The 26,852-nt window shown below is 44.7% G+C and overlaps 1 protein-coding gene across 4 annotated transcripts in view; it reads left to right on the forward strand.

The window, feature by feature from the left end:
* The window catches only part of Ccdc149 (coiled-coil domain containing 149), a 68,718-nt gene extending 42,681 nt beyond the window's left edge, over positions 1-26,037 (forward strand). For 2 of the 4 annotated variants that reach the window (XM_090343758.1, XM_090343760.1), the window contains 8 exons: positions 852-1,024; positions 1,768-1,840; positions 3,705-3,789; positions 7,398-7,542; positions 13,650-13,726; positions 15,426-15,458; positions 18,629-18,736; positions 25,457-26,037. In XM_090343758.1, coding sequence (XP_090199884.1) covers positions 852-1,024; positions 1,768-1,840; positions 3,705-3,789; positions 7,398-7,542; positions 13,650-13,726; positions 15,426-15,458; positions 18,629-18,736; positions 25,457-25,890 — 1,128 coding nt within the window. In that variant the 3' untranslated portion in view covers positions 25,891-26,037. The remainder of the gene's footprint in view (positions 1-851; positions 1,025-1,767; positions 1,841-3,704; positions 3,790-7,397; positions 7,543-13,649; positions 13,727-15,425; positions 15,459-18,628; positions 18,737-25,456) is intronic. The other 2 variants (XM_090343759.1, XM_090343761.1) reach the window with 1 other exon arrangement.
* Positions 26,038-26,852: the final 815 nt, after the last annotated feature.

Below are 26,852 nucleotides of genomic sequence, written 5' to 3' on the forward strand. Positions count from 1 at the left end.
TCTCAGTTTGAAACCAACCCAGGCAGACTTATCTCACCTTAAGCAACAGAAAGCCAGAAGTAGAGGTATGGCTCAAGAGGCCTTTAAGGGGAAAAAGCTGAGCAAGGATATGAAGTCCTGGGTGCAAGCCACAGTACCAGCATGCATGCGCATGCGCACGCACACACACAACTATGGGGGTATGATTACATTCGCATGGCAGGACTGGACTACAGGGAGTGGCTATGTGCCCATTCCTGAGTATGTGAGCAGGTAGAGGATACCAGGGCCTCACTTCCCTAGTTCTATGCCTGGTTTGCAAGCTGACTCCCCCTGGTTATCTGGCTTTTTTTCCATTGTTCTAAGCACAAGAAACCTGTCCTGTCACAGGGTAGACAGGGAGGGAAGGAAATGTGTCAAGTTGGCCTTAATTTGCAAGTTTCCGTTAAAATGCTGAGTGATGCTTTTTAGGCAGATTCACAGTGGGTCGAGCCCTAGTTAGGAGCAAGCCCAGAAGACCAGGTTTTGTGCTCCTCCTCTTATTAATTGGTTGTGAAGTTCAGAATAGAGTGGGCTGGGAAAGTGTGCTTGGGAGGCCTCAGGCCTATGGCCTGAGGGTGAGCTAGGTATGTGGGGGTGGGGGCGGGGGCCCTTGGGGATCCTTCCTGGGTGTCTGTGCCTCTCCTGTCCCAGATTTTGAAGGTAGCCCCTAATGTCCCACTTTTATGCAGTGCATCATGCAGGCGGGTTTCTAGCAAGCCAGTGGCATCCACAGTCTTCTCTTGTAGTCAGCCAGCCGATAGAAAGCGCTGTCTCTGGCAAGAAGGCCAGGTGGGAAACCTGTCTGGGTGAGAGTCCTTGTTGGGTTTCAGATCGAGTCTCTGGAGCATGATCTGCAAGCATCGGTGGACGAACTCCAGGACGTCAAGGAAGAGCGGGCTTCCTACCAGGACAAAGTGGAGAGGCTGAACCAGGAGCTCAACCATATCCTGGGTGGCCATGAGAACCGCATCATTGATGTGGATGCCCTGTGTATGGAGAACAGGTGGGTGGTGGTGCCCCGTGCTGGGGAAGCCAGGCTGTCCTAGGTGGAGGTGCATCTTGTGTGCATTGGAGAAAGTTGTCTTCTGAGTGAGGAGAAAGTCATGACCCTAGATGGTGCCATTGTCATGTACCAGTTGTAAAAGCAAGGCGAGAGTGACAGATCTGTGCACATATCCCTCTTTCCTGTCCCCATACCCTCCCTGGATGGACCAGAAGGGTAAGGAGCCAGTGAGAGCTGCTTGTTATTATCTAGGAAAGGGCAAAGAAGAAAATAAATTGAGAAATTCCCTTAGCTGTGTCTTTTCCCCCCAGGCAGGTTTCAGCATTGTGTATGTGTCTGACTTGATGTTTTGCCTGGTATTGTGTCTTCCTGCTCTGCTTCCCCAAGGAGCCATGTTAATGAGAATTATGTGAAGACAGTGTTGCTATCCCAGTGTTGCTAACCTCTGAGAGGGTGGTTGTAAAGTGAAGTGTCTGTGATTTGGGCATGCTTGACCTTGATCATATGCATTTAAGAGAAGACTACACAGGTGAACATTTTCCTTCTCCTTTTCCCTTACTCCCCCCTCCTCTTCCTCCTCCGCATCCTCTTCCTTGTCCTTCTCCTCTCTAAAATAAGAAGGAAGATGTTATATAGAAACGTTGACTTCCCTGGACAGTGGTTTTCATTTTTCCTCTTATAATTTAGTGTTGTTTAAAAAAATTGCCACCAATCCCATCCTGATTGTTTATATTCTTTTCCAGATACCTGCAAGAGAGATTAAAACAACTCCATGAAGAGGTGACCCTTCTGAAATCCAACATCGCCAAGTACAAGGTAATGAAATCACGATGATGCCCATGATTCACCACTGGCCACCATGACGGCATCCTATTTTAATTCTCTATTGTATGCCAAAGATACTTCAATGTTTGCCTGCCCTCTCTTGACTGAGGCCCCAAGGAGACTTAAACATTGTAACCAGGAACAATTAACCCCAAACAACAGAGACATGAGACCATGGTTTTCCAGATCCCCTTTCTGTGGCTGTCATAAAAGACAAGGCACCTGGAGATCGAGAGTTTCATATTTGGACCTTACAGCTGCAGTCCCTCTGAAGTCAGGACTCCTGTCCATTTTCTCTATAAACTGCGCAGTAGTCAGATGCTATTTGTGTCATAGTCCTCCATGAGAAAATGATTTGGGAAGGCTGAAGAAGCAGAGATGGGGAAATCACAATCCAGACGCTAATGTTCACATTGCTCAGGGAGGACAGAATGCTTAAATTCTCCCCACTGATGGTTAGTCTAATTCTAGCCCCATTAGTTTGAGAATATCTATTTCTACAGATGTTATTTGTAAGTGTTATAATTAGAAAAGTCTCCTGGGTTTCTCTGCTTTGAAAATAGATTGATTTCTCTTCCTGAGGGTGAAGTTTTGCAGCCATCTAGATGCTCGAGATTGCTGACTCTCCTTCCTGGTGGTTGACTTTAGCTTTTGTCCTCAGACATCTCCAGCTGCACTGTTCTATTGTGATCATACTTCAGTTTATATCCATATCTATCTGTCCGTCTATCTATCTATCCATCCATCTACCTACCTACCTACTTATCCATTTATATTTATCATCTATGTCTATATATATGTGGTCAAACTACTCAGTACATTATTTTCTTTAAGTATGGATACACTCATTTAATACTTAGTCCATTCTCAGTGCCAGGCAGTAGCTCTTTACTACACATCAAAGTGTCTGCTCTGAGAATGACATGTAGCATCATATATGCATTTCCTTCGTCATGTATCCAAGGCAGACATCACCAATCGAGCTTGGCTGTCTTTCCAATCTAGGTACCAAACCCTTCTAAAACCTATTCTCTGTCATATATCTGTTCCAAAGTGATTTCCTTAACTAGTGGCTTCACACATCAGATGACATTCTTGCTTCACATTTGGTTTTAAGTATATGCACTGAGTACCTTTGAATCCAGAAAACTGTGTAGTCATCCTGCCATGCAACAACTTTAAAAAAAGACAAAACAGGGCGGGGAGTTTGGCCTAGTGGTTAAAGTGCTTGCCTAGCATGCACGAAGACCCGGGTTCGATTCCTCGGTACCACATACATAGAAAAAAGCCGGAAGTGGTGCTGAGGCTCAAGTGGTAGAGCTCTAGCCTTGAGAAAGTCCAAGGACAGTGCCCAGGCCCTGAGCTCAAGCCCAGGACTGGCAAAAAAAAAAAAAGAAAAGAAAAAAGACAAAACTTGTTACTGGATCAATAAAACTCTTAAGGATTGAGAAGTCTACATCTTAGGCCAGCATTTGGTCTTCTGTGTAGAAAGGAGAGAGATCCCATATATATGTGTGTGTTATATATACATATATATGTATATATATGTGTACATATATGTGCATATATGTATATATACATATATATATTCCTTCATTAGCTTTTCCGACAGTTTCTTTTTTCATATATTTTTATTGTAATTAATAGAAGGGTTACATGATATTTGCCAGATAGATGGTGCATTAATTCCCATACATTGATACCCTTTCACATGTCTTGGTCCCCATTTCCCTCTTCCCCACCCCTACCCCTCATCTTGTTTTCCCCCGTTCCCTATCCAATTTCAAATAATATTTTGAATCAATAATATCAATAATATTTCAAATAATAATATTTTCCCCTAATGCTGCTGAAGAGTGCTCTGGAGAGACGGAAGAACTCCAAGAGTCAAGGCAAGTCTAACAGCAGTGCTCTAACTGGAGTCCTGTCGGCAAAGCAAGGTAGGAGCTTGTCTTTTAGTGGGACCCTCTGGTCAGTAAGGAAGCATCTAGAACCACAGTCTGTGTCACATCTACTGTGGAGATTGAGGGTTGGGAAGCAAGACAAGCTGAAATTTGTAGCTACATGAGACTTGCCTGGGAGGTAACAGCACAGAGTACCCAGATCAACCAGAGATGTGGGTCAGGAAGACTGAGATTCTACAGGGTTCTAATCAGAGCTGTTGCTTGTTTGGGAACCCTGATTTAGGAACCACTGCATGCCAAATGCTGGTGATTCACACCTGGAGCCCTCGCTTCTCTGGAGGCTGAGATCTGAGGATTGAGGTATGAAGCCAGCCTGGCAGGAAAGTCCATGAGACTCTTATCTCCACTTAACCACCAGAAAAATAGCCAGAAGTGGTGCTGTGACTCAAAGTGGTAGAGTGCTAGCCTTGAGTTAAAAGAGCTCAGGGGAAAAAAAAAAAAAAAAAAGAGCTCAGGGACAGCCCCAGGCCTTGAGTTCAAGCCCACGACCAATGAAAACAGAAAAACTACTGCATTAAATCTACTAGCCCCAGTCACATCAGTGACTAGCCCCAGAATAGCCAGATGCCCTATGCTTCCCCCCCTCTCCCTCCCTCCCTCCCTCTCTCCCTCACTCCCTTCCCCTTTTCTCCTCCCTTCTCTCTTTCTCTTTCTCTCCTTATCTTGTATTTTTTTGCTAGTCGTGGCGCTTGAACTCAGGGCCTGAGCACAGTCCTTGGGCTTTACTCAAGGTTGCCATTTGAGCTACAGTACCACTTCCAGTTTTTTTTTCTATGTTTGTGGTACCGAAGAATTGAACCTGGGTCTTCATGAATGCTAAGCAAGCACTCTTACCACTACGCCAAACTCCCCACCCCTCTCTCCTCATCTTGAGCTCTCGTCCTGGTCGTTGTCCCTGAGTATCCTTTGGCTCAAGTCTAGCACTTTACCACTTGAGCCACAAATCCATTTTCAGCTTTTAGGAAATTTATTGGAGATAAGAGCCTCACCGACTCTCTTGCTTTGGCTGCCTTTGAATTGTGATCCTCAGATCTCAGTCACCTGAGTAGCCAGGACTATGGGCATGCATCTGAGCCCAAATCATGCTTTGTAAGATTGTTTCTCCTTTCCTGGCCCTGTTGAGTATCCCCAAGATGTGTTTCAGTCTCCTTGAGCTCTCCTTTTCCTGGCCACTGCGGTCAGAATGAACAGCCCCATCGAGCTGCGCCTTTCTCAAAGAAGCTTCTATTGATTGCAATTTTGTTCCTTCTCCTTGTCGATGCCGATGAAAAATAATGATCTTCCAGGAACAGTCTGAGGGAATAAATAGCAGAGAGCTTGCGTCTGACATTAATATGCAGAAGTCAGTTCTGAGCAGAAGCCTCTCTTTCCATGTGCTCAGCTGGCCCACTTTTTTGGTTGTTGACCGCGCAGACCAGTGGCTATTATGTGACAATCTTAATCAGAGCTAGAGTGAATTTTTTTTTAAAAAGTGCTGAGTCTCCAGTGTACCTAATAACCACATTTTTTCCCTCCATGTGACTTCTCCATGCCCCTTCCATGCCCCCACTCCCTACCTCCCCCAATCAACTACAAAAGAGCATCTTTGAATTGTTCCTGAAAAGAAAACTGCAAACCGGGCACCAGTTGTTCATACCTATAATTCTAGAGGAGGTTGAGATATAGATGATAGAAGTTCAAAATCAGGCTGGGCAGAAAAGTCTGTGAAACTTCATCTCCAATTAACCAGAAAAATGCCAGACTAGAGGGTGAGGATTCTTGCTGGATGCTGGTGACTCATGGCCAAAAAGGGATATTGATGATATGGAATAAGGTCAAGTAAAAAGAAAAGCTTGCTTCAATTAATTTATCAATTAAAAAAAATTGTGGTTGTAGGACATGAACTCAGGGCCTGGCGCTGTCCCTGAGCCTCTTTGTGCTCAAGGCTACTGCTCTACCAATTGAGCCACAGCATCACTTTGGGTTTTCTGATTGGTCAAATGAAGAGAAGAGTCTCATAGGATGTTTCTTTCCTTGGCTGGCTTGGACCCATTTTCCTCAGATCTCAGTAGCTAGGATTACAGGCATGAGCCACTGGCACCCAGCTCTCATCCATTTATAAAGAAAGGGTATTATGAATGTCTGTAATTATCATATAAAATGATATTCAAAGAAAGACAGTGCATGATTCTTACTTTTCTGTATATTACTTTGTATTATATATGGGCTTTCCTGCTCTTTCTAGGAATAGACAACTCAGAGAAAAGGATACCCAAATGAACGTAGAGTAGTGAGGACAGTAGATAGAAGAGATTTCCGCCTGTTGACCTGGCCTGTGTTGTGGATGGATAAGAGCGACTTAACTGTGTGTAAATGATTTTGAACTCGGGTCCTGAGTGTTGTCCCTGAGTATCCTTTGGCTCAAGTCTAGCACTCTACCACTTGAGCCACAGATCCATTTTCAGCTTTTAGGAAGTTTATTGGAGATAAGAGTCTCATTGACTCTCTTGCTGTGGCTGGCTTTGAACTGTGATCCTCAGATCTCAGTCACCTGATTAGCCAGGACTTTGGACCTGAGCTCAACTTATGCTTTCTTTTTATGACTGTTCCCCCTTTCCTGGCCCTGTTGAGTATCCCCAAGATGTAGTTTCCATCTTCTTGAGCTCTCCTTCTCCTGGCCACTGCAGTCAGAATGAACAGCCCCATTGAGCTTGAGTTTATGCTTGCTAGGCCAGTGCTCTACCCTTGAGCCATACCCACAGACTTTTTTTTGTTAAGAGTCTTGTAGTTTTTGTGCAAATTGATCTTGGATCTCTAGTCTCTTCTTTATTACCCCTCATCCCTTGTAAATAGGAGTATAAATACACATAGTTGGTATTTGGTATATTGATTGAGAAAGAGTCTTGCTAACTTTGTTGTCTGGACTGGCCTTGCTTTGTGATCCTCCTGACCTCTGCCTTGAGTAGCTGGGGTTACAGGAAGGTGCTGCCCTGTTTAAGCTATCTTGAGCCTAGCTAAGCAATTTATGGGGGCTGAGTTTAAGCCGGCTCACACATAAGTCATAGAAATATTAGCAGGCAGTTTTATTCACCAATGGTGTTGTATTGCTAAAGAAGCTAATGAAATCTCCATCATACCATACAAAGTTTGATATTTGGAATAAAGAAGATGTCCTACTGTGTGCGAGGTGAATCATACATATGTAGAAATTCCTTTTATACAGGTAGAAGCAGAAAGGAATCTGAAATAATTTTTAAGTAGACACAAAAAGAATTTCCAATCAGAGCTATCCATAAATGACTGGTCCTCAGAGGCCCATCCAAGGCTGCTTTTCCTGTGGTTCTCAGTCCTGTCTTGCTCCCACCTGCGTCTAGTGTTTGGCTTTACTTTGAACGTGACCATGAGTCTGATTGACAAGTTGTAGAATAACAAGCCTCAGACATTCCCAGCAGCCATGTAATTCTTTGCCATGTCTTGATATTACATACGGCATAATTTGTTTAACATGTTTTTTCTTCAAGTCAGTTTTCAAGTGAGTCCTCACTTGACTCTGTTGTGAGTGGTTGCGTTTGTGAAATCCTGAGTTTCTTAACACTGTTTTCTAGTCCAGGACCTGCTGTCCGAGGACCACGGCTGCAGCCTCCCAGCTACCCCCCAGTCCATCTCAGACCTGAAGTCCCTGGCCACTGCCCTGTTGGAAACAATCCATGAGAAAAACATGGTCATTCAGCACCAGAGGCAAACCAACAAGTAGGTAGCTGAACCTGTGTTTTGTGGGGGAGTTGGGGGAAGGTGGGGAGAGGCTTCCAGAATTTGATGGTAGCTGGATGAAGCCTGATGAAGCCAGGCAGAGCCCTGTGGGAAGCAGGTAACATCCCTCCAACCTAGAAAGAAGCATACTGCATCAGCTCGCAGCCACACTCTGAGGTCAGCACACTGGTCATGGATTGCCAGATGAGTCCTGGAACTGTGGCGTGGATAGGACATGTTTCCTGGTGATTTCTGTAGTACAGTTGCAACGTCCAATAATCTTTCAGGTCCCAAGCCAGGGCTGGGGCTGGCTCTGTGCTAACCAGTCCTCATAGCTCTTGCTACCAGGAGCCACCCTGTGCCAATTTCTACAGCAGCTGAGACTAAAAGAATCTCCTGCCCGGCTCCCAGATGAACAAAAGATGATGAACAGGAATGATACATAGAACCGACCATTCTTTGTATAGAGTGGATTGTACAAAAGTAAGTGAGCTTACAGAGGCTTTAAGGGAGGAAAATTGAAAGTGTTCACAGAATGGTGAATAAGAGCAGTAAATTAAAGCCATAAATACTTCTTCATACCCTAGTCAGTTTTTTATTGCTATAATTGATTACCCAACACTGGGTAATTTGTAATTTTTTTTTTTGCCAGTCAGTCCTGGGACTAAGGGACTGGGGACTGTCCTTGGGCTTTCTCAAGGCTAGCGCTCTACCACTTGAGTCACAGCACCACTTCCAGCTTTTTCTGTGTATAAGGCACTGAGGAATCAAACCCAGGGCTTCATGCATGCTAGGCAAGCACTCTACCACTAGGCCACGCTCTCAGCCTCTAATTTATTTTAAAAAAATTTGTGCCAAGAAGACATTTCCATTTCTCGGAGTTCATTTTGATAAATATCATTTTATATGATCATTCGCACATAGCTATTAAACCTTTGTGATCCTCTCTTAAGAATATCCTCCGTTGTTCTCACTATATATGTCTAGAGTCCTGTTTAATTTATGGTGTCCAAATGTGGTTTTATGTCTTTATGGTTTTAGTCTCCTCCCATCCAGTGTGTTTTCTTGTAGGTTTTTTAGGCACATTCTAGTTACATCAGATGAGAGAAAGCATGCAACCTATATTTGGGTTTGGCTTCCTTCATTTTTTTTTGTGGAGGTGGTAGTATGGGAGTTTGCATTCAGATTTGCCATGAGAGCCATGCCTCCAGCCTAACCTTGTGGAGATGGAATCTCATAGACCTTTCTGCCTGGGCTGGCTTCAAATCACGATCCTCCAGATCTCAGCTTCTTGGGTAGCTGGTTATGAGACATAGATGCCCAACTGAAAGACATTTGTTTTTTCAGCATCCGTGGACTTTACTGCTGGCATTGTGACATGGTACAGGATACCAGGTGCTTGAGACACAGAAAATATGTTCCCTTGAAGGCCTTTCTTATAAAGCCTCTGGTGCCGCCATGAGGACCCTGCCCTCATGGCTTCACCCCATCACTTCCCAGAGGCCTCACCTGCAAATGTCATTAGCATAGAAACTTGGAGACTGTTTCCACCAAGGCCCTTTGGGAAATACCTTGGACTCACAGAAGGACCACACCAGTGCAGAGAAGAGCCTGGCACTTGCTCTCCTGCTCGCTCTGTGAAACTTATAATAAGTATTTCGTTTGTGTGTTTTACTAGAGGCATTCCTGGTTTTCATGTTACACTGAGTTCTGCAAATGAAGTAGGTATTCCTGTTCACAAGATACATAGCCAGAACTAGAATGAAAATGCAGAACTGAGCAGAGGCTGAAATACTAGCCTTCAAGCTGGAAAAGGAGGAGGCAGCGAATTGGGGGTGGGGAGGCCAGCCAAAACAGGGACACCTGGGGAATAGGACTGAGGTATTGGAAAAGCCAGATAGCAAAAGGAGAAGATGGAGTGCAGGGGCAAAGTGGGGAGCGGGGAGACAACACAGAGATGAAGATGTATGTGGAAGAAGGCACTCGCAGCAAAGGAGGCTGGCACTCTCCCAGATGCCAAGGGTAATTTATTGATGGAAGTTTGCAACCCCCTTGCAAAATGAAACCAGCTGGGGCTTGAGCAGCAGCAACTTCTCAGGAAGTGGGGGCTGTCTCTTCCTGCAGGATTCCCAGGGAACAGTCATAACAGTGTAAAAACTCCCTATCCTACAAAAAAAAGAAAATACAAAAGCAAGAACCTCCACTTCCAACTTTGTGCCTCAGACCTGCCCTTTTTTGTGCCCCACTCCTCTCCTTTTTGGGGTATGTGGGGGTGATGTCCCCTTCCTCACAGTCAGCTTGCTTGCTTTATTTGTTTGTTTGGTTATGCCCATCCTGGGGTTTGAACTCAGGCCTGGGCACTATCCCTCATCTTTTGTACTGGAGGCTCGTGCTCTACCACTTGAGCCACGCTTTTACTTCTGGCTTTTTGGGTGTCCAATAGGAGATGACATTCTCACAGATTTTCCTACCCTGGATTACCTTTGAATCATGATCCTCAGATCTCATCCTCCTGAATCGCTAGGATTCTAGGTGTGAGCTACCAGTGCCCGTTTTCCCAGTCATCTCTCTCTTGATCCTGTCACATCTATCACCTGGATTCTGGCTACCATCCCTGCCACAGGCCATCCTGAAACATCTCTGTCAAGGGCTAGGGATATCCTCTAAGTGGCCTTCTGCCAATGTGGTCACTGTTCAGAAATGGATGCTGAGACCCTAATTCCTGGCCCCTCACTGCTCCTGGCTCTTCTTCCTGTAGTCTGGCTTGCTGGGCTTCTGCTTTCTCCCCACACACAGTGCTGGGAAATGGGTTGGCTCCATGGTGCTTCCTGCCTTCCCTCCTCCTCACACTCACCCCCATTCCTTCCTCCCATCAACCCCACCTAGGCGAACCTTCCCATGGGTCTTTCTGCCTCTCATTCTCCTAATCCATTCTCAGCACCACACAGCGAGCTCTTTTCTTAAGCTCTAAGATGCTTCTTCCTGCTTCAAATACTTCAATGACTGTCCATTGTCCATGCACAGAACCCTGAGCCCTGTCAATGTGGCCCCACGTTCGCCTGCCATCTGGATCCCCGAATGTCCTCCATATGGCTCTTCAGTTCCACACCAAGCTGCCACTGAAATAGCTTTTGTGTTTTCTGTTTTATGACTGTGTAACCCTGCATGAGTGAATTGACCTCTCCGGGCCTCGGTTCCCTCAACAACAACAATGAAAATCAGGGCTTGGAAAGGATCAGAGACATCCATTCCAGTGCTTAGAGCAGTAACACCAGGTACTGAACAGTTGACAGAAAGCAGTTTGGTGATTGGACTTTCCATGGCACTGTGTGTTCAGCGCATGCATCCATCTCCCCAAGAAACAGAGAGGGTCTCCCCTTCACCATGTCCGGCAACCTGTAGCACACAGTGGGACGTCAGGAGCTGCTTGTTGGTGAGGGCCAGTGAGAGGGTCCTGTTCTTACTTTACTGTATCCCCTGTGCTTTTAGCCAGCAAGACTCACTCAGACAGCCTCTACTCTCCCAGGCTACCTTATGAGATTTACTGTGCTGTTCTTTCAGTGCTAGCATGACCAGATCCTCTTCAAAGAAGGTTGACTTTCACAAGTCATCTTTGGCTACATCCATGTTCCCATGCCAACAGTTTTGAGGAGGACTGTGAGCATGTTTGTTTGAAAGTTCCTTCAGGGGTGTGAGTTAGTAGCAAACCCCTCAGAGGCAAATGGAGACCTCATCTCAAATCCAAACTCACTCATGACTGAGCCTTGCGTGTTTCCCCTTAGTTATATCTGATTCCTAATGAGAAGAATAGAGTATGGTGGATGAGATTGCTTTGAAATATACTTTGTGTCCTCTAGCATCCACAGTATAAAAGGAAGATACTAATATATTATGCACTGCAGGGCTTTTGTCAGATTAGATGAGATTGTACACGTTAGGTGAGTATTCTGATTATGTCTTAGAATAAGGACTCAGGAAAGCTTAGACGGCTGTTTTGCGTTTATGATGGTACTGTTCTTATTGGGTTTTTTTTTCTCATTACTATGACTGCAAGTTTTGGGCAGTCCTTTTATTACCTCTGCAGCTAATGCAGGTGAGTGGCAGACAAAAGAGAAAGACTACCACTGACAAACTTGCACAGGGTGCCTGGATGTAGATTACTGGAGATACCAACAAAGTCATTTCATTCCATTTCTGGGTAAAACAGCTATTGACCCCCAAACACTAGAAACAGTGTAACCAAATGTATCTGCAGTAGGAATTCCGACCTTTGTGGCCAAAGGTCTCTGAAGCTGTTTTTCCACCCAGTCCAGAAGGCATCTCTGGTATAAATAAGCCTAGGACTTTATCATTTGTTGGCAAGAGGCAACCACAGACCCATGAGCTGATCTAGCTAAGAAGCAGCATCAAGCTTATGCATTGTTTTGATTGCATCTCAAAACCAACACTGTGAAAAAGCAACACGGAGCAGGTCTGACAAAATATTGCAAGTGAAATCCAGAAGAAAGACTGGTGTATGGCAGGGTCAGGAGTACAAAAGCAAAATAGCCCCAAGAAATGGAGTAGAAATGGAAGGTAATTGATTTTTCAAAAAAGACATAATAATAAACCATGCAGAACTTTAAGACTTAAGGAAAACTAAAAAGGGAAAGCTCGAAGTAGTCACATGAGCAAAACCACATATAGTAACACCAGAGTTATCCCTGAATTCAAAGAGGGAGTATTAATTACAATGGTGCAAGTCATTTCAGGTGAAATAAGGGTGAATCTGAAGCCATATATATGTGTAGTTCATAAATATTCATGCCTCTGTATGCACGTGGGCGTGTGTAACTATCTCTGGAATATATAGAGAGGTAGGAGAATAACTCTGGTGTTCTGATTTTTTTTTCCTGCTCAAAGGGAATTGCAGCTTTGCTATTAAGGTGATTTCCACCTACTTTAATATAGCAGCATCAAGAAAATCCCCTACCTAAAATAAATACTGGGCTCTTCATTTCCTAGGTCCAAGGACAGTGGTTGATTTTTAGATGATGACCATTATTTTCTACCTCAGTTCTGTAAAATGGAGGAGGGGAGTGAAGGCCCCCTGGGTGTTACCTCTCCCTGCAGATGAAGTTTGGATTCCATGTGAACTGGTATGATCTTGTGGAGAGTATATTCCAGAACATGCTTCCCAGCGAGCTCAGTGGTATTGAAGAAAGCAATATAATTACTAGGCTAACTCGGAAATTACTGACAGCTCTTTTGAAATACCTTTTTAGTCTTCCCATAGATAATTAAAAATCCTGAAAGAGAAGAGTGTTTATTTCACCAAATATTTTTGTATCAAGCACCATGCTAGATCACAAGGATGTAAATATGGGTTAGACCTCCAGTGAGTCTTAACATTTTCATTTAATTTTTTATTATAAAGGTGATGTAGAGAGGGTTTCAGTTATATAAGTCAGGTAGAGTTTGTTTCTTTTTTGGACAGTGTCACACCTTCCTTCCTTTTCTCCCAATTTCCTCCTCCTATCCCCACCCATTACAACATGATTGTGCAGTGAGTACCATTGCTGCATTTGTTTACCCTGTGCCCCTCCTTTGCCATGGCTTGTTCTTTTTATTGGCTCAGAAGTGATATCCCATGTCTACTGGGCTTGATTGTTTCAAAAAAATCTATCTTCCAAGAATCAAGGTGTAATTCTACTTAAAAGGAGTCAAAACTGCTTATCATTAGTAAGGGTTAATTCTCATATAGAAGTTCATGTTTTTGGCAATGGTGAGATAATTGTTTAGATTCCCAGGGAATCCCTTATGGAAGAAGATTCAATTGAATGGTGTGTGTGTGTGTGTGTGTGTGTGTGTGTGTGTGTGTGTGTGTGCGTGTGCATGTGCATGCATGCATGCACGCACACACGTGTGTGCAAACATGCACACACAATATTATTTAGACACAGGCACACATACGTGCACACACACATGCATGCATGCTATATCTGTAGATGTTAAATCTTAAATCTTTCATCTTCATGAACTAACCATTGAGTTTCCTGGTAGCAACCTCAGCCTTGAAGACTGACACGCCTGGTTAATCTGTTGTCATCTATGCCTCTTTTTTCCAGAATTTTAGGAAATCGAGTGGCTGAACTGGAGAAAAAATTAAGAACTTTGGAAGTTTCTGGTTTGTGGAGTCTTCCAGGTAAGCTGAAATTCCTAGAAGCTGGCTTTTCTTTTGTTTAGCTTTAAATTGTTGTTTTTTTTTAAGTACTCAGGCAAATATAAAAAAAGATTTATACCCTTTTATATCCTTTTTTTAAAAAGTATCCTTTTATGTTCTGTACTGGTGGCTCATGCCAATAACCCTAGCTACTCAGGAAGCTGAGATATGAGAATTGTAGTTTAAAGCCAGCTCAGTAGGAAAGCCTATGAGACTCTTCTCTCCAATTAACCACCAAGAAACCAGCCGTGGGGCTGGGACTCAAGTAGTAAAGTACCACCTTGAGTGAGAAATCTTCAGAGACAGCTCTCAGGTCCTGAATTCAAGTCCCAATACCAGTACACAATATTATATATCTGTCTCTATCATATCTCTGTACATTCTTTTATTCTTTTATTTTGAGATCATTGCTGAAAATTGATGTGTTTTAAATTTAGAAGGCATCAGGTAGAGAGACAGAATTAGAAAAATACAGTCAACATTCAAATTTTAGGGAGATGCTAAAGTTTTGCTAACCTAAATTCTGAAATTTAGGGTGTGTGTGTGTGTGTGTGTGTGTGTGTGTGTGTGTGTGGTGTTTTACCTTTGCAAATATAAGGAATTGTTTTAATTTATAATCTGAGTATCCTATAAAGATCAATCCTAAAATCATTAATTCTAAAAGAAATGTAAGAATATACAAAGATGTGTTCAATGTAATCATTGGTCCTAAAAATGACTGTTAAGCTCTTACAACAATTTGTGTAATTTAATTGTTAGTCCTTAAGTCATATGTAAATACATACAATGATTTAGTCACTGGCGATATAAATGAAAAACCAATGATTTTTCTTACCCAAATGTATTTCACAACCACCTTCAGTGCCTTCCCTGCCCCATTTGTATGGAGCTGAAAATGTTCCTGAGGATTTATTTCTATACTTGTGTTTTGCAGACAACTCTTGAGATTTCATTTTAGCTAAATTTATCCCATTTCTCCTTGTAAAATACCCGTTTTCAGGGGTACCCATCAGCTAATCTCCATTGTCTTTATACTATTTAGAAACTTATATTTATCATTTTCTAACACCTCCTCTCTCCCTGGAAGGAACGTGGTTCATGTATTTTTAGTTGCTTACCCTTTCCATGCAAAGCAGGCTCCTCTGCCCTTGATTCTAGTGGGCTGTTTCTTTGTAATGGATGGGGGAAGAAAATTGCCCCAGGGAGGTGGACGACATTACATTTGCTTAAATATAAATCTGAATGGTTGCCTTAGGTTGCCTGAAAGTGTGTTTCATAAATGGAAATTTTTAGCAGAGATGCAATGAACTCGATGTCAAAAGATCTAACATAACTAATTAGTGGCAAGTGGCATCCTGGAGGTTTGGATGATTCATTTTGCTAGGACCCTTGGATGCCATTCAAACCCCATCTTCGGGGAAGGCCTCTTCCCTGGCACTGAGTGTTCACGTGCTTGAGCAAATCTGTCATTTATTTATAAAGTCAGATTGCCGTGATTGTTTTTTTCCCCCTCTCAAAAATACCTTAGTAAATTTTTGCTGGTTCATTTCTGTGATTTCTAGAAAACAATGAATGTTTGAATGAGTGAACTAATGCTGAAACTTTTCTATCTCTGGTGTTTGGTCCAGGTGGCTGTCATGCAATAACAGCTATTTCTTTCCTTCTCTTGTTCTGCCTCCAGGCCTGAGCTACAATGTCTCTGTAGGATTCGGGAGTATGTTCTTTTTTGTAATATCTGTTTTTGTGACTAACACTAGTGGTGCATTGTATCTCTCCTGCATGTAAAGAAGCGGAAATGTGTCTCCTGTGTTTCCTTGAACTTTTCTGACTAGAATAGCCAATTGGAAGAGAGAACTTAATTAATTCAAAGCAAGAATTAGAGAGTAAAATTGGCTTTGGGGGACTTGCCGGAATAAGTTCTATACAATGGCTGTGGTTGTCTAGTGCCTGTCTCCAAGTAGACACCTTTGGGGGAGGGGGGCTCTAATACAGTGCTTGTAATAGTGACAGCCTTGCCTTGTGCTGAAATGAGGGATATACCCATGAAGCATTGTATTATATATCTTCAGTCCCTCATGAAAGTCGGTATGAGGAGCCTCTCCCAGTAGTGCAGCCCATCTGCTGATGGTTTTATACATCTCCATTTAACCTGCTGCATACTGGGATAAGATAAAGGACATTCTTTTCTTCCTCTTCTTCTTCTCTCCCTTCCTTCTCCCCCTCCCCCTCCTCCTCCTCCTCCTCCTCCTCCATCTCCTCCTCCTTTTCCTCCACCACCACCACCACCTCTTCCTCCTCTTCCTCCTCCTCCTCTGCTTCCTTCTCCTCCTCCTATTCTTCTTTGTCCTCTCTCCAAATAGGAACCAAATCAACACTGGTAGGCACCGAGTTTCAGTGAGTTATGGAGAAATGCCAACCTTGTCTATACCTCAAAAGGATCGGTGTCTTCGCCAACAAGTCAGCCTGTCAGTGGGTTGATAGCACTTGAGTGGCAGCTTGCATTCGATGCTGTGCAGGGAGATGCTGGTCTTGCCTTCCGCCCCCTCCATGGACTTGTAGTCCAGTTGGGGATGCTGGATGATTCTGCATCTGACAGCTTCACACTAGATGAGAAATGAGATGTGGGAGGCGGGATGGTAGGAAGCATTCCAGGGTCCTTCCGGAAGGTGTGGGCTTTGAGAGTGGCTGGCACATTTGGGGAAGGGGATGAGGACTTTGCTGCCATAAGTAGGAGAGCTTGCAGAAGGCCGGTGTGGCATTCTGCCTCAGTGGTAGCTTGACTGTCATTTATTGCCATCCCTCCCCACTAGACATACGAAACCAAGTGAAAGCTTGCTAGTAGGCCAGTGGATTTGAGCTCCATATAGTCAGCATCAATGCACTCTGCACTCATAGAGAATCAATAGAACTAGGAACTGTCTCTAAGAAAAAGGGCCTGAGAACCCTTCAAATATTTAGCAAGAATGGCCAGGTCTTGGCACATTTGCTTTCAAATCAAGAACAGTCTGAGTTCATCCTTTCCACAACCTTACAATGCTTGGAAATGGTGGCAGCTGGCTACTGTTTTCTTGCTGTTTGTACTCAGACTTTTGCAGAAGTTAACACTGCATTTCTGAGGAGCCTCTGTGGAGGGAAGGGTGAACCTGTTTGTGTATAGGGGGGTGGGCAGAGGGCCACAAGGCATGGCACACCCAAGAGAGGAAGGGCTGACAGAGGCATGAAGCCAGTTCTCATCCCTCACACGTTTTTGATTCTTTGGCCACTAACGTAGAGGGGCAATGGGGAGATTGGTCCATTTTCTTCCCGAGTCCCTGGAAGACTAAAGAGAGCCCAGTTCACATGGCAGACCAAGATGGGCCAAGGAGTGCAGTTGTGATCTGGACTTAAGGCCAGATTGTACTTCCTCGATGGAGAGAAACTGAAGATACCATGATAAGGGCTCCTGCTCTGGCTTCATGATCGCTGCATCTCAATTGCTATGAACCCATCGAAATGTTTCCAGCTGTGTCTTGCAGCCCACAGGAGACCTGGTTGTGCCAGCTTCCTTCTTAGCATCTTCTCCTAACACCTGAGCCACAGATCAACCCTCTTTTTTAGGAAACCCATCCCAAATGGGGCTATGATGGTATCTAGACTTTTTTTTCTCTCCATGTGAAAATAGCCATGCTTTATGGAAGCTGAGTCCCAGGTTCTACGCCTCTGGGATGACTCAGGTGGCAGAGAAAGCCATGCCTGTGGCTGATGGGGACAGCCTCTGTTCTTGGAGACAGCTGCAAACATGCAGACTTACCAAATGCCAGACTCCCAGGATGCCTCAGTCAGCCACTCCACCATCCCCAGGTGTTCACTACATGCTCACAATCTGTAAAACCTGCTAACACGGCTTTGGCAGCAAGTTGAGACAGTATTACTCATGAGAAGTAAGGATCTGGGGGGACCCATAGGGGGATTATGTCCAAACATCGTGTGGTTCTCAAAAAGAAAAAAAAAAGACATCTTCATGCAGCCTTGTTTCAGGTCTGCTGGACTTGAAATGGAGGGACATTAAAGAATTCTAAAACCTAGAACCCACTCTGGGTTCTGTGGGTTGGTTTCAAACAGCTTTTGAGAATCTTACTTAAAATAAAACAGCAAGATTTGGGTGTAGTAGGCTAGATTGAGGCAGCGAGGGGCTCACTTTTGGAATAGTGGCTCCTATTCAGGAATTAAATATGGCCCCATATTTTGCCCCCAGAGTGGCCATCACTCCACGTCCACATGCTTTGTGTTTGTGTGTCTGGCCCCATATGTGTGTCTCTCCCATATGAGCCGCCATGACTTCCAGCTTAGAAGTGTGAAGCTCTGTTTACCTTCCCCCACCCCCCATGTGCTCTCTCTGCACTGGAGGCCATCACACAGGCAGTCAGGAGGGTTTGGAGGACTGAGAGTTACTATTCAATCGAAGTGAATTCCAATTCCAGGGTCATCAACACAGAATTAAAACAGATATGTCACTCTTCCTGATTTCACAGGTAAGAGACATGAGGCCCAATGTCACTCAGCAAGTGACATTATCCAGAGCACTCATAGGAGAGTGAGGCCCCAAAGCCTACACTTCTGAGCCCACTTCTATTGTCATTGTTCTTGTTTGGGGCAGACATGCAGGCTGCCTTCCGTGGTGGTTTTTGTGCATGGCCATTTCTGAGCAGACTCTTAGTGACAGTTGACCCTGGATCTCACTGCTCCACCCTTCTAGTAGAGAAAGAGCTTGTGATCACTTCCTCTCTGCCTTTCCTCCACTGAAGAAGGCTCCTACTCCAGACAGACAGTTGCTTATGTGGGAGGAAATATAAGCTAACCGTACCAGTGATTTAACATGTTCATGCTTCCTCCTTTCCACGGCAGGGGGTAAGGACACTATACTGTTCAGTGACTCGAACACCCAGAGATCAAGATCCCCACTACTGAAGTTTACTGAGCAGCCTTTGAAGAAGCCAATGGATGCCAGGGAGGGTAAGCACCCCTCAGTTTCTCTGGCTTCCCTCACCCGTGACTCCCCTGCAGGACTCACTAGGCAAAAGTCCCCACCTCTGCAGCAGCGATGATACCATTGAGGCGGGTCCCTTTTTCTTCTCACTGCTTACACTGAGTTCTTGTTGGGATGGCTCAGCAAAAGAGTGGCGTCATAGTCTAGAAAGTTGAGAGGGAAGGCTCAGAAGTTGGACAGTTTGAGTATGTAATCAAACCCTGTATTAAAGCCGTTGTGAGAACTTGGGCTGGTGACTCCGATTCAGTTTCTTCTCCCACAACATGGTGAAGTAAGTTCATAGAAGTCTTAGTCCATGGCTTGCCGGAAGAGGGCTTGGGAATGAGCCGGTAGAATGGTAAGGGCATCTCACCAGGCTCATGGTTCTGAGTAGAATGGTCCATCTAGGGACTGATGAGAACAGATATGAATGAGCATTCTTCCCATGTGGCAGTCTTGTTTACCTGGAAAAGCTCTCCTTCCCGCCTTTTGAAGTTTTGTCTTCTTCCTCCATCAGTGTGGAAACCAGCTTCCAAGACAGTGCCAACAACCCCTACCCCTCTGTATTCCCTACCCTTGTGTTGTCCTCTGCCATGTTGTGTCATTCTTAATGCTTGAGTACTGGAGAAGTGATGGAATGGTGCTAGGTCATAGAAGATGTCTGGACGGTTCCTTGTGCTTCACCCCTCAGCTATTTGGAGAAAGATGGCTGCCATGTCGAGTGACTTCACTAGCTATCTTGGAAGCAGATTCTTCACCTCTGTCAAACCTTCAGATGATGGCTGTCTTGGTTAACATTTGGTAGAAAATTCCATGAGAATCCATTTGTTGGAACCCTCTAAATGAACTGTCCTGGGACAGCTTAAGCTGGGTACTAAGTTGCTGGGGTTTGAAGAAATACTAGTAGATAACCCCTGCTATCCACAGATGGCTGTCAGGTTCTTTCCTTGAACAGCTATGTTTTCTTCTAGCTCACTTGCTCATAGGCCTACCCTCAGTCATCAGTTTCATAAAAATAGTTTCTCCTCATGGCCTCACTCTAGGTTCCATCACAGCTCCAATCCCATATTTCTAAGAGCCTAGAACATTCTACCAAACCTTTGATGATGTTCTCATGTATGACATCACCAACTCTTCCTGTTTCTCCCATCTTGTCACCACCTCAGTTACTTAGGCTTGAGACCCTGTAGCCATGGATTAGTGCCAGCCGCCCCTCCCCATCTCCATCTGGGTTTCCTGTACCTGGGCCCCCCAACCTCCAACCTAGTTCGTACCTTCTTTCCCCACCTGGATTTTCTGCCTCCTATTTCCCTTGCTTTATTTCCACCTTCATCCCGTGGTTTAGGATAATTGTTCTAGAGGCTTCTGCATCTCATTTTTGCCCTTCTCAGGAATCCTAAGTCCTTCTCAACATTCTTCTGTTACAAACGTCAGCATAGCCTACCTGATTATTATCCAGCCTTTCATAACGTAGACCAGTCAGTTTTGTTGGTCAGTTATTGCTGTGTAACAAGTAACCTCAAAGCCTCAACAATAGTATCTTCTTAGGAGTCATTGAGTCAGACAAGCAGTTTTGCTCACCTGATCCAGCCTCACCCAGGCTCCTGGCTCATTTTTACCACTATGTTTAGAAGTTTGTACAAATCATTTGTCACAGTGCATAGTGTGGTAAGAGAAGGAGCCAGGATATATTTCAGATTTCCACAGGAAGTGCCCCAAGTACTTGACAGGGAATTGCTGGAGAGAGCCCCTGATTCTGGTGCATTTCATGCTGGATCTGTGGCTGTTTGCAAGACTGGTTTGTGGTACACTAGAGTTTATCACGTTGTAGCTGGTGGTCATCTCACATGAGCATCCAGCGTCCATGTAGAGATCCAAAGCCTTCTGTCTATTCTGGACATGCTGAGATGCGGGTGGGCTTGGACCTGATGAACTGGAATGGAGTAGGAGCCGCGCTTGATTTTCACAAGGGCCTTAGAAGTGATGCTCTGATTCAACATGATAGCTTCCAGGGCTCCATCATCAGCGCTCATTGTTCCTACCCAGCTTTCCAGTGCTAGAGGAACAAGAAAGCATTCATGGGGCTGCTGTCAGCCCATCACAGCCCTAGTTAATGCGGGGCCCATGCAAGAGAACAAAGCCCATCAGAGAGATGCTAACAAAGGAAGGCAAATCCCTTTTGGGCCAAGGAGGGGGACACATTTCTAGGGATCTGATGATTCTCTTCTACCAAGTGACATAGTTGTTTTTTCCCATCTTTTTTCTTTGCACATTATTTGTGTCATGTTGCATTTGTATCAGCTGTCGCCTCATCATTCTTGAAATGTGCATTATAACTAATACGTACTTGTTAATTGGCTTTGGTAAAACACCACAGAATAATTACTATTATTTGCAATACTATTTTCCTAGTTTGGCTAGTTCAGAAATCTTGCCATTGTGGACATGCCGAAGCTATGAGCCTGTTCTTAAAGGAGAAAGGACACTCCAACAGCTGAGTTCATGGCTTTACCCTGAGAAGGTAACTGGCACTGAGAGACTCCAGTGATGGACACAGACTTGTGACACACTGAAGAACTGCCTGTGTCCTGACAATTACCAGAGTACTTTGGAGATAACTTTTGAATAAACACAAGGGGAAAATGAATAAGTCAGTCCTGCTGTGACCTGTAATCCCACTTCAGAACCTGGCCTCTGGATCTTCATGGTGCAGACACTCTGAGTATGCGCCTAGCCTTTCTCAAGGAAGGCAAATGCCAGATGAGACTCCATGAGCCAAGTGCAGCCTGTGTCCATTCATCCTTCATTGTGTCCATGGAGTTGTAGTTGTTTATTTATTTGCCAGTCCTGAGGCTTGAACTTAGAGCCTGAGTGCTATTCCTAAATTTCTTTTGCTCAGGGCTAGCACTCTACCTCTTAGCTAATTAGAGATATGAGTCTCATAGACTTTCTTTCCCCAGCCTGGCTTTGAACTGTGATCCTCAGATCTCAGCCTCCTGAGTAACTAGGATCACAGCTGTGAGCCACTGGTGCCCGGCTGTAACTGTGTTTAATTTTACACCGTCCCTCATCTCCACCAAAATATATTCAACAGCTTCCCTAGTACACGGTCATAGGTTTTCCATTAAGGGAAAAGATTCATCCATCTGCACATGAGTTGAATATAATCTAAAGAAATTATACAAGGAAACATACCAGTGAGCAAACATGCCAGTATCACTTAAGCCTCTCCCTAGCGTAAATGAAGGTGAAGGTGGAGCTGACTCTACAAACTTACTGCAAAGGGCTTAGGGGGAAGATGTGGTGAATAAGGTTAATTATTTTTTTCAGGGGCACCAGAATATACTATTAAGTATCCTAGAAGAAGTAATTTCAAAAAGAATAATTTCCAAAGGGAGTTTATTCATTTTACACATGGAAAAAATTAGCTTCTGACAATACCATGATTTATTCTGTTGGAATCAACTTTGTCACTCTTTGGGAAACTTGTTCCCTTTCCCTCGCTGTTTCTCATGTGCCCTCCAGAGTAAAAGTATTCATTAGGAGCCAGGAAGTGGTCGCTCACACCTGGATCCTAGCTCTTTAGCTATTCAGGAGTCTGAGATCTAAGGATCACAATTTGAAGCCAGCCTGGGCAAGAAAGTCTGTGAGACTCCTATCTCCAATCAACCACCCCACACTGGAAGTAAAGCAGTGGTTCAAAGTGGTAGAACAATAGCCTGGGACAACAAGGTTGAGGGACAGTAACTAGGCCCAGAGTTCAAACCCCCATGACCAACAACAAAAGCTCATTTGTTAATGTGAAATTTACATGATTGCTTCCCCGAGCTACCTTTAATGTAGCTAAATGTTAATGCAAGGTACAAAACTTTCTGTTTGTTTTCAGAAAGTACCATTTGAAGAAATTTTAGGGTAGCCATCATACACCACCAAAAATGAATACGAGAGTACATTCATGTATTAATGCCTGATGTTTAAAGATTTGTGTTAACCACAGATATTCGTGCATACATTAAATAAATATTGATTCCCTACTGTAGAACATTGGCAAGGTTAAAAAATAAATCAGGACAGGCTTTATATTAAAGGTAATTACAAATAACAATTGGAGGGGAAATAAAAATTAACATTTCTGCCAGGCATTGGTGGGTCACACCTGTAATCCTAGCTACTCAGGATGCTGAGATCTGAGGATCGCAGTTGAAAGCCAGAGTCTGTGAGACTCCTCTCCAATGAACTACCAGAAACTGGAAGTGGTGTTGTGGCTCAACATGGTAGAGTTAGTTCTAGCCTCATGCTGAAGAACAACTCAGGAACAGTGCCCAGACCAAGATAGAGTTCAAGCCCCACAACTGACCCCCATTCCCTAAAAATGAATATTTCCTAAGGAGGTCTGGTCATGGACTTGTGGGAAGTCAGACATGAGACAGGACTTGTCACACATTTAGTCAAATAGGCTTATGTGGAGGAAAATGGAGGTAAGATGGACTCACAAGGTCTGGCTTTGGGACAGAGAAGGAGATGATAGAGTCCTGTTCTAAGAAAAGGCACTGGGGCAGAGGTGTGTGCAATAAAGGGCTTATAAAGTTGGAGGGGGAAGATACAAGGAGAGGATTGGGGACATGGAGTAGAGAGGAAGATGGGTGGTGGGTCACAGAAGGCTGTGAGTGACAGTTGACAAGCTTACACTATTCCTCAGGCAGATGCAGCCTTTGAAGGCTTCCATTCTGGACTTCCGAGCTCTAGAACTCTAGCAGAATCAATATGTTTTGTTTGAAGCCACTGAGTAGGCAGTCATTTGTTATAGCTTCCATAGGGAACTAATACAGCGTGCTCACAGTATTGGGGGGACAAACAGAAGAGTATAGGTGTCTCCCAGAAACCACAGGCAGAGGTTGCTTGAAAAGATGAGAGGGCTGAAGGAGACGCCTAGTATGGAGGAGGGAACCACAAGAGAATATGGGAGCTGCTGATGCAGACTTCAGAGTGGGGAGGGGACAGAGTGGAGGGACACAGGACAAAGGGGATGGGTGGGAGGTTGACACAGGACAGATAGGAGGTCCCAAGGTAAAAGTCAGGATTGAGAAATGGAGGCAGACAAATTCATGAGACCCTTACCTCCAGCTAACTACCATAAAACCAGTAGTGGAGCTGTGGCTCAAGTGGTAGAGCACTAGCCTTGAACAAAAAACACTAAGGGACAGTACCCAAGCTGAGTTAGAGCCTCAGCTTGTGCACGTCAGCACATCACACACACACACACACACACACACACACACACACACACACACACACACACAATCAGAGAATAACTGTGAGGCTCGAAAGACAAAAACATGGGTGGTAGAATCTTGGAAGTGGCAAATCTTTTTTTTTCTTTTTTTATTTGTGGTCTTTCTTGTTTATTTGTTGTTCATTTGTTCACAGTACTTGTGCTTAACCTTTGGGTTTTCAGTCTGACAAAATGGTGAAATGAATGTAAAGGTTTCCTTTGCTTTTGCTGCCTGCTCTCATTTCTCATTCTGCTCCCCAGAGGCACCTGGCTTGGGGCATCTCCAGTCTGCAATCTGCAGTGCCCCCAAACCTGAAATCTTTGCATTGCTTCCATGATGCAAGTATTGGAAAATTCCATGTCACACCTGACATGTGACCACCATAGGCACACAGGATATTGTATAAAATTGCTTACAGCTATGGGTACAAGATGCAGATGAAACAAATTAACTTTCATGTTTAGACTTGGGTCCCATCCCAAGATACCTCATTATGTATATGCAAGGATTTCAAACTCTAAGAATACCTGTGATAGTTCTAGTGGCAAGCACTTTGGATAAGAGACGCTCATCCTGTACTACCGGAAAGAATTTTATAACCTGCTGAGTGCAGTTCTATACTTCATCTCCCGTTGATGCACACGGGTAACAGCCAGGTGCCTGCTATTAAGGTGGTGGTGTTTTTCGAAACCAGAGAAGAAGTTCGTATTTGACATGTTGGCTTGTTGACTGGATCCCTCCTACTTGAACTGTGCCTCCAACCCTATCAGTGTGGTCTCAAACATGCACAAATTAGATTTTGCAGTATTTGAGCTGCTATGCATTGGTAGATTTGCCACAGAAGGATCACCCATATGGTTTTATGGATATTGTCCAGAAGACTTGCTCTGTCCTCTTGTCTTCATGCTTTGAATGCAGTCCTGTCTCCTTGCACCATGAACAGCACTGCACTTTGTGAATCCTTTGATTGTGGTTTTTTTTTTTTTTTTGCTGGTTTCATCAGGTAAATCCTGGTGTGATTTAGATTACAATTATGAGTGGTTTTATGAATTATTTAAGGTGCCGTTCCTTCTTCCCTGAGCTCTTATTGGAACATTTGCATGCTGGCTTCTTAGAAACCAGATTTTGGCTAAGTCTTGGCAACTCATGTCTAGCTACTCAGGAAGCTGAGATCTGAGGATCATAGTTCAAAACCAGCCCCACGAGAAAGAGTCCCTGAGACTCTTATCTCCTATTAGCCACTAAAAAAGCCAGAGCTTTGAGCTGTGACTGAAGTGGTAGAGCACGAGCCTTGAGCAGCAATGCTCAGGGACATTGCCTGGGCCCTGGATGGAGGGGGTAGGACCACGTCAGTCTGCAGCTGGAGAGCAGGAGAGCAGGTGGGGAGGCTGGCTTGCAGCCAGAGGTTTGACATTGTCTTCCTTGTGTTTTCAGGGGAGGCTGCACAGCAGGAAGTAGATGAAAGTTCTGGTTCTGTGGCAGCACTGACAGCACCTGAGGATGCCACCTTGAGGCCTGCTGTCAGCTCCCTGGCAAAGGTGAGCCTGGGGAAGCAACGCACTTGCTTTCATCATCCTTCATTTTCCCACATACCTTCCGAGGAAGAAGTAAACAGGCTGGGAAGGGAAGTAATTAAACTGACAGAGGAACAGGCAGCTGCAGAGCTGGAAGGGGGCAGAAGAGAAAGTCCCATGGAGGGACATGGGAATGAGCCAGGACCACCCAGACCTGGCCTAGCCTATCACAGGGAGAGGCCCAGATCTCTGCTGGGTGGCCTGGAGTCCACACAGCCTATGACAGAAGCCTCCTTCCGGGAAGATGGCGAAGGGAACCAAGATGGGGACACGAGGCCAACCCAGCAAACCTGAAGGGGAGCCTGGTACACTCGGTGATACCCTGAAGGCACCCAAGAGGAGTGAGAAAGAAGAACAGAGCACACACGCAAGTTGCTTCCCTCTGCAACACCTTGGCCCTGCAAATGAGAAAACACCCATCCTGCCACAAGCTGCAAACGCCCATTGCTTTCTGCCCACCCTGAGATGCTGTGAGCCTGGCCAGGCTCAAGAATCATGGCAGCTCTATGCTGCTTGTTGACATCCATCTTTCTGTCAGCATTTGTTTTATTAGAGATAAGGTTTTATTAGTGTTAAATGTGGTTGATCAAAATTATGGGGAGGGCTAGGAGTGGGTGGGGGTTTTGAGCAGGGCTCCGTGTTAGGGATGGTTAGGTGGCTGGAGAAGAACACAAGCTATCCAGTGAACCTCATCTTAGCAGCCCCTCCCTCTACAGTCTCCCACCATGGCTGTGCCTGGCATCACACCAGCAGCACTGCCTGTCACAGCTGGTACTGGCAGGTGAAAAGGGACCCACACAGGCTCCAGGGTTGGAAATGAGTGGCCTCTGTTGAGGCTGTTTGCTGATGGCTAGCCCCCATGTCCAGCCTGTGAGTTGGCAAGATTAACTGGTCTGGTGGAGAGGACTCCAGGAAGCGTTCTGATGTAGTGTTTCTGAGCTGACGGGAGGGAGCGTTTCAATTAGAAACACTGATTCTGTGAATTGTGTCTGTGCTACATATAGGATTTTATGGCCAATTTGGGTGTGGGGAAAAGCTAGCTGCCCCAAGGCTGGTTTAGTTTCCAATACTGTCCTTGAACTCTTAACTCCTGTAGCAGAATCTGTCACCTCTGTTCCACTAGGCCCTGGAGCCCTACGGGAAAAAGAAGAGATAAAACCAAAATGCCTTGTTTACCTGGTACAGGGAGGGCTCCGAGGCCAAGGGCAAGGTTCCAGGGTAAGAGGCCGGGGAGGGGGAGGGTGTCTGTTTTACCT

The sequence above is a fragment of the Megascapheus bottae genome, chromosome 13 (assembly GCF_031878675.1).
Source record: "Megascapheus bottae isolate mThoBot1 chromosome 13, mThoBot2.hap1, whole genome shotgun sequence".
NCBI classification, from domain to species: Eukaryota; Metazoa; Chordata; class Mammalia; order Rodentia; family Geomyidae; genus Megascapheus; species Megascapheus bottae.